Genomic DNA, 8,440 nt, shown 5'->3' with positions numbered 1-8,440 from the left:
CAGTTAGACTTATTTACTCTTCTGTTAGACTTATTTACTCTTCAGTTAGACTGATTCAGATAGACTTATTAAGTGTTCAGTTAGAGTAATTTAGTTTTCAGTTAGACTTATTTACTCTTCAGTTAGACTGATTCAGTTAGACTTATTAAGTGTTCAGTTAGAGTAATTTAGTTTTCAGTTAGACTTATTAACTCTTCAGTTAGACTTATTTACACTTCAGTTACACTTATTTTCTTTTCAGTTAGACTGATTCATAGACTGATTCATTTAGACTAATTTAGTTTTCAGTTAGACTTATTTAGTTTTCAGTTAGACTTTTTAATCTTCAGTTAGACTTATTTAGTTTTCAGTTAGACTTATTTGCTCTTCAGTTAGACATATTCAGTTAGACTAATTTAGTTTTCAGTTAGACTTATTTAGTTTTCAGTTAGACTTATTAACTCTTCAGTTACACTTATTTTCTTTTCAGTTAGACTGATTCATAGACTGATTCATTTAGACTAATTTAGTTTTCAGTTAGACTTATTTATTTTTCAGTTAGACTTTTTAACTCTTCAGTTAGACTTATTTAGTTTTCAGTTAGACTTATTTGCTCTTCAGTTAGACATATTCAGTTAGACTAATTTGGTTTTCAGTTAGACTCATTCAGTTTTCAGTTAGACTTATTTAGTTTTAAGTTAGACTTATTTTCTTTTCAGTTGGTCCTTAATTTATTTCATTTAGTATAATTATTCTTTCATTTGATACTATTACAATCATTCTCAGCTACACTTGTTTAGTTTTCAGTTAGTGCTTTTGTTCTTTAATTTAGTGTCCTAATTTTTTGACAATGAACTCAACAGCTGAACATGAATATCTCAAGTACATCAATGACGAAAATATCAGTAGCAGTTTAATAGGGAGACATGTTACAGATCACAAAGATGGCTACAACTTGTATCAAGCACACTCAAGAGCATTAGGATTTAGTATTAGGAAACAAACTCTAAGGAGGAGGAGAATTGATAATTCAATATACGAATTCTACTTGGTTTGCTCAAAGGAAGGAGGCTCAAAATCAACAAACAAAATAACAGAACCAAAAGAAAAAGACACACAACAAGAAAAACCTGTTCAGATACCAGATGTTGAGCAGCCAACCAACAAAAGAAAGGAAAGAGTAGTCAATGAAACAAGAACAGCATGCAAAGCCATGGTCAGATTTAAGCAAGAAAAACCTGGTGAAGACTTTGTTGTAGTAGCTCATGAGTTGCAGCACAACCATGAGTTGGTAATACAACAAGAAATACATCATCTGAAATCAGAAAGGAAGATAACTGAACAAAAAGGACAACTAATACAAACAATGGTTGAATCTGGCATAAAGCCAATGCATGCATACAACTTTTTGTGTCATGAGGCTGGATCAGAAGAAGTAGTGGGCCACACAAAAAGGGACCATCTAAACTATATCACACAGTACAGAACAAGATTGGTTGAAGGAAAGGATATGCAGAGTGTGTTGGACTTACTTCAGCAAAGAGCGGATGATGATCCTGCATTCTTCTACAGGCTGAAATTTGGGGAACATAACAACATCGTCAGCTACTTTTGGCGAGATTCAATGATGTTGGAGGACTTCAAAGCATATGGAGATGTTATGATATTTGACACAACATATAGGACAAACAAATATGGACTGATATGTGCACCATTTGTTGGCATAAATTGCCATTGGAAAACAACAATGTTTGCATGTGCTTTCATAACTAATGAAAAGGAAGAGAGCTTTGAATGGCTACTAGAAACATTCAAGAGAGCAATGTGCCAACAAGAGCCAAAGACAATTTTCACTGATCAAGATAAGGCAATGGGCAATGCAATTGAAAAGGTATTTTTCAGTTAGAATTATTTAGTTTTCAGTTAGAATTATTTAGTCTTCAGTTTGAGTTAATTATTTATAATTCAGTTAGACCTATTTAGTTTTCATTTAGACTCATTAATTTTTAGATAGCCTTATTTACTTTTTAGTTACACTAATTTACTTCTCAGTTAGACTCATTGAGTTTTCAGTTAGACGTATTTAGTTTTAAGTTAGACTCATTGAGTTGTCAGTTAGACTTATTTAGTTTTCGCTTAGACTAATTTAGTTGTCAGTTAGACTCATTTAGTTCTCAGTTAGACTCATTTAGTTGTCAGTTAGACTCATTGAGTTTTCAGTTAGACTCATTTATTTCCACTATTTCAGTTAGACTTCTTTCTTTTTCAGTTAGACGTCTTGATTATTCAGGTAGACTTAATTAATTTTCAGTTAGACTTATTTAGTTGTCAGTTACACTTATTTACTTTTCAGTTAGACAAATTTACTTTTCACTTAGACTTATTTAGTTTTCAGTTAGACTTATTTAGTTTTCAGTTAGACTCATTTAGTTTTCATTTGGGCTTCATATTACTTCTTTTTGTCTAATGAAATTTTCAGTTAGCATTTACACTGTTTTCAGTTAGACTTCTTAAATTTTCAGTTGGTCTTCATATTATTTCTTTACCTTTTAAATTAGATTCACAAGAATTCAAATGAAAGTGATTTCTAGCATAATATGTACTATCTTAAATCAGGTTTTCCCAAATACAAGACATAGGCTTTGCCTTTGGCATATAGAGAAGAACTTTGTAAGCCACTTCGGATCCCTCAAGACCAATGAAGACTTCAAGAACATGTTCAAGAACTGTTTGATGGGGTGTCAAAATGAATCAGGCTTTGAAGAATTGTGGGCGAAAATGATGGAATTGTATGGACACGAGAAAAAAGAATGGTTCGAGCAAGTATATGATCAGAGACACAAGTGGTGCACCGCATTAAACAGGGATATGTTTTCAGCTGGAATCTTATCATCACAAAGAAGTGAAGTCACAAATAAGGCAATATCATTCAATGCAAAAGCAACAACAAACCTGTTTGAATTCTATCATATATTTGAGCAAACAGTGAAAAGATGGAGAAGCAATGAAACTAGTGACAACTTCCGGAACAGAACTGAACGTCCCAAAGCCGTCAAATCCAAATCAAAGCTTCTGAAACATGCTGCTGATGTATACACACTAGCACTATATAATGACTTTGAAACAGAGTATGAGTGGGCAATGGCATCATTTTTACGAGCATTTGCAACAGAAAACTCACAGCTGAAGTTGTTTGAAGTCTCACCAGAAGAAGATTTCAGCAATTCACATACAGTAGCATACGATGAGGCGACAACAGAATTAGTGTGCTCATGTCAATGCTTCACAGAGACGGGATGTGCTTTTTCACATAATAAGGGTCATGCACATGTTCAGCATATTTCAAATACCACAACAATATATCCTTAAGAGATGGACAAGACTTGCAAAGTCAGCAGTATGGGAGAATGTTCAAGGTTAGTGAAATAAATCAATATGACTAACTGACAAATGAAAGCAACTAACTGAAAAACTGAAGACTCCAACTGAAACAATTAACTGATCACCTGAAAGATTTAATTAGTGAACTGAAAAAAAAAAGGCTCCAGCTGAAACATTACTATAACTAACTGATAAATTAATGTTACTACCAGAACATTAATTGGGGGTTTTCTTTGTGTGTGGGAGGGGGAATATTAGTAGTGGGGGGTTTTGGGGGTGTGGGGTTTAACACTTAACTAACTGAAACAATTAACACACCACCTGAAAGAATTTATAAGCTATCTGAAAATTTTAGTTAGTCAAATGAACTAATTGACTAAGAAACATTTATTAAAGCAGACAAGGACCAAAGCCAAAATGCACAGTTGTGGACACCATGGAGACATGCAATAACCAAGAATTTCTACAACCTAGTGTCAATATGTCAATCAAATGAGGATGCAAGAACATTATGTGACAAGTCGTTGAAGGAATTATACAAATCAGTGAAAGAAGTTTTCAAGACTGATCAACAAAAACAACAAGAAATCGAAGATGAAGAACTACGAAGACAAACAGTTGAAAATCCTGAGTGATAAAGACAAAAGGAAGACCACCAAAGGGAAACAAGAGAGTAAAAGGACATTTTGAGAAGCGTAAAATGAAGACAAGGCATCCGAACGAATATGGAACAAAAACCCCAAATGTACCTCAAGTTGAATAGTGTTCAAATAATATTAGTTTTCAATTGTATTCCACTCAGTAATTGTATTGAAATTTACACTTGTTTATTCCTAAGCTACTCGAAATTCATTAATATTAGTATTTATTGACCTTCAGTTAGACTTGTTTTTTTTTCAGCTAGTCTTTCTAGTGCTTCATTTAGACGTGTTTACTTTTAAGCTTATATTAATTCAGTTTCAGTTAGACTTGTATATTTTTCAGCCAGTGTTAATTCTGCTTCAGTTAGACTAATTTATTTCTCAGCTTATCTTTATATTGCTTCAGTTAGACTTGTGTCTTTTTCAGCTAGTCTTAAAAATGCTTCAGTTAGACGTATTTATTTTTCAGCTTGTATTAATTGTACTTCAATTAGACTTGTGTATATTTCAGCTTCAGTTAGACTTATTTGATTTTCAGCCTCTATTAATTACGCTTCAGTTAGACTTGTGTAGTTTTCAGCTAGTATTAAATTTCCTTCAGTCAGACTTATTTATTTTTCAGATAGTATTAATTGTGCTTCAGCTAGACTTCTTTATTTTTCAGCTAGTCTTTATAGAGCTTCAGTTAGACTTGTTTTTTTTTCAGTTAGACTTAATAACTCTTCAGTTAGACTTGCTTTGTTTTTCAGCTACTATTTACAGTGTATAAGTTAGACTTAAAATTTATATTTACAAATATATGTCATACACTTATTATTATGAGTTAGATTTTTCATTTTTCAGTTGGTATTTGTATTTTTCCAATTAATTTTCAAACAACTTCATTTTTACACAAATGTATTCCATTCAAAGTAAGTGTAAATGTACAATTCATTAAAGAACACATATATAAAATGTAAAATGAGTTCTGTGCTATTTGTACTGTACATTGCAAAATTCAATGGTTTCTATTTCTACTGTACATTATAATAATAAAAAAAAAGTTTGGCACCTAACAATAATGAAATTTCAACAGTTGCTCTATTTTCACTTTGTCTCCAAAATTATTATTCAACACATCTTCTACTTTCGCCTCATGATCCCTCCTTCGCCGTAAAATGTGTGCTTCTTTTCTATTCGTCTTCTTTGATCGATTAAATGCTAATTTATCTAGGACAGCCTCTTTATCCTTCCTTATCTTCTGTCTTGCCATCAGTTCAGGTTTCTTTGCAGACCAAACATAACAGTCATGCTTCACTTTCTCTCTCAGTTTGTTTAAAGGATGGTCCACAAGACGAACAGCAAGCCTACACCGCTCAAGGTTTTTGGTGGCTGCCTAAAAAAATAAAAAATCAAAACTATTAAAAAAGGTTCAAAAATGTAACAATTACAAAATAAAACTAACTGAAAATAAACAACAACATCAACTAGTCTTTATAGTGCTTCATTGTTTTTCAGGTAGTCCTTATAATGCTTTCAGCTAGTAATGATTGTGTTTCAGTTAGACTTGATTGTTTTTCAGCTAGTATTTATTATGTTTCAGTTAGACTTGTTTATTTCTAAGCTAGTCTTTACAGTGCTTCAGTTAGACTTCATTATTTCTCAGCTAGTCTTTATAGTGCTTCAGTTAGACATCTTTGTTTTTCAGCTAGTCTTTCAAGTCCTTCACTAACTGCCTATCATACCTTTTTCTATTAAAAAACTTTCAAAAACAGAAATATAACAAGCAAAATAAAGTAATCATACCCTTTTCAGGTCAACAAGTGCAGCATGGTTAGTATTATGACCGTCATACAGCTCCATGGTTTTGATTGCATAGACACCACAATCAAAATTGTTGTCCTTGCTTCTCCAAGGGAAGTAAAGAGTTGATGTTTGCCAATGGTGGAGACGATCAAAATCACGACACTCATAGTCTCTTGCATAAAAGAATCAAAAGCACGACACTGCATTTGAAGATCAAAAAAAAAAACAACAATTAAAAAACAAGTAATAAAATGGAACAAAAAAAAAATACAAATGCTCATAAAAAGGTACTTACAAAGTATGTAAGACCGTTAAATTCCTCATGCTTATATCTATCAATGTCCTTCATGTCTGTACGATTGTCAATATTTTCAATCCTTTTTGCTTTCTTGTTCAGCACCAAGACAGTATAATGATCATCCTTGTGAACAGGAACAAAAATCTGGAAGATAAACATAAGATGCAAAAGCAATAAGTCTACCTGACAGAGAACAAAAAACGAAATGAAATACTAAAAACACTAGCTGAACTAAAAACATACACTAACTGAAAACATAAACTAGGACTAACTGACAAGTAACATACACTAACTGAAAGAGAAAATTACACTAACTGAACAATAAAAAAATAGTTAACAATAATACATAACCAGTTCAGCTTCTCGAATATCATTGCGTGGAAATGATTTCACCCATGAAGAAATAGCTTCCTTACATTTCTTGTAGAATAAATCATCATCTTTTGTAATAAGCTTTTTCTTGTTTTCTTCCCATTCCTTAAACTTCTGATCATACTGCCTAGTGCCCTCCAGGTTCTTCAAAATAATCTCATTTTCAGCAATCTCACTCTCAAACTGAACCTTTTTTACCTTCTCAGCACACAACCAATTGATATAGTTCTACAACAAAAGAAAATAGATATTATGACAAACTGAAACATTAAGTTTAGTTTTCAGTTAGACTTTTTAAAATGTCAGTTAGATTTATTTACTTTTCAGTTAGACTTATTAAGTTTTCAGTTAGACTCATTAAGTTTTCAGTTAGACTCATTAAGTTCTCAGTGAGACTCATTAAGTTTTCAGTGAGACTTATTTACTTCTCAGTTAGACAAATTTACTTTTCAGTTAGACTTATTTAGTTTTCAGTTAGACTATTAAGTTTTCAGTAGACTCATTAAGTTCTCAGTGAGACTCATTAAGTTTTCAGTGAGACTTATTTACTTCTCAGTTAGACAAATTTACTTTTCAGTTAGACTCATTTAGTTTTCAGTTAGACTTATTAAGTTTTCAGTAAGACTCATTAAGTTTCAGTGACTCATTAAGTTTTCAGTTAGACTCATTAAGTTTTAGTTAGACTCATTAAGCTTTCAGTTAGACTTATTTACTTCTCAGTTAGAGTAATTTACTTTTAGTTAGACTCATTTAGTTTTCAGTTAGACTTCTTTATTTTTCAGTTACACTTATTTATTATTCAGCTAGACTTATTAAGTTTTCAGTTACACTTATTTACTTTTTATTAGACTGAAAACATAATATGACCAACTGAAAAACATAACATCACAAACTGAAAACAGAAGATGACTAACTGACAAAATAATATGACCAAATGAAAACAAACTATAAAACTAAGCAATAACAACACTTACAAAAGGCATAATATTAAACCAAAACTCCTTGTTGCAGAAGGTGATTCCTCTTCTTGCCTATTGAACATGAAAGCGCATCCGTCAATAACTCCACTTGTCAGCCAACCTTGACGAGGCATGCTAATTAAGTCGAATTTGTACAGCTGAACCGCATAGTTGCTATGAGGATTATCAAAATCCACAATGAGATCACTTGTAAGTTCACTTTGCATAATGTCATTTTTCATCTTCACTTCCTCAGAATCTGTATCCAATGACATATATGCAACATCTTCATACTCATTGTAAAATAGATAATCAACCAGCAACCTCTGGTCAGGAGACAGATCACTCAAATATCTATTATAATGCTGCAAACTTCGACATAATATTATGCCATGGTTGTTGACAGGAACAGCATGCAAACCAGGCGTAGAAGATGAAACAACACCAGCTTCATTATCATACTCTTCTTTTTTAGCCTTGTCAGATGATGATTCAACTCCATGATCAGCAATCCTATCAATCAGGTCCTCCAAACCTTCATCGTCATAATCATCACCTGGTTCCTTAACCCTCACAACTTTCCCAACTTTCTCTGAAGAAGGGTCATAGTCCCACCCCTTCAATAATTCAGGTGTTGAAGGGATTTCTGACTTTACTTGTTTCTGAGGTTTGTAGGATTTGTATGATGATTGATCAGAATAAGAGCCATCACACTGCATTCAATTAAAATATTAAAAAAGCATGACAGATATACTAACTGAAAGATAAACATACACTAACTGAAAATAAAACAGATACTAAATGACAAGAAACATAAACCAAATGAAAATTAAACAATTACTAACTGACAAGAATGATACACTAACTGAAACATAACATAATACTAACTGACAAAAAAGAAACACTAACTGACATGAAACTTACACTAACTAAAACAGAAAAATAAAAAAACAGAAACTAAAACTATACTTACTCGAGGATATTTTACATTTACTGGAGTGATGATTGGAATTGAACTTCCAACA

General features: G+C 32.2%; 2 protein-coding genes across 2 annotated transcripts; both read right to left on the bottom strand.

Moving 5' to 3' along the window:
* Window positions 1-4,812: 4,812 nt before the first annotated feature.
* Window positions 4,813-5,943, bottom strand: LOC130591657 (uncharacterized). The gene is made up of 2 exons (XM_057395312.1): window positions 5,787-5,943; window positions 4,813-5,376 (listed from the first exon to the last, which is right to left on the bottom strand). Exons 1-2 carry the CDS (start codon window positions 5,841-5,843, stop codon window positions 5,053-5,055), a joined length of 381 nt encoding a protein of 126 aa, XP_057251295.1. The 5' UTR covers window positions 5,844-5,943; the 3' UTR covers window positions 4,813-5,052.
* On the bottom strand, window positions 5,869-7,448 carry LOC130591490 (uncharacterized). Its single transcript, XM_057394825.1, has 5 exons — window positions 7,431-7,448; window positions 6,436-6,684; window positions 6,082-6,228; window positions 5,933-5,986; window positions 5,869-5,886 (listed from the first exon to the last, which is right to left on the bottom strand). Exons 1-5 carry the CDS (start codon window positions 7,437-7,439, stop codon window positions 5,869-5,871), a joined length of 477 nt encoding a protein of 158 aa, XP_057250808.1. The 5' UTR covers window positions 7,440-7,448.
* Between the last annotated feature and the right edge of the window lie 992 nt (window positions 7,449-8,440).

Source organism: Beta vulgaris, chromosome 5 (assembly GCF_026745355.1).
Source record: "Beta vulgaris subsp. vulgaris cultivar EL10 chromosome 5, EL10.2, whole genome shotgun sequence".
NCBI lineage: Eukaryota > Viridiplantae > Streptophyta > Magnoliopsida > Caryophyllales > Amaranthaceae > Beta > Beta vulgaris.
The sequence above is the reverse complement of the archived record's forward strand: the minus strand, read 5'-3'. Positions and strand labels throughout refer to the sequence as shown.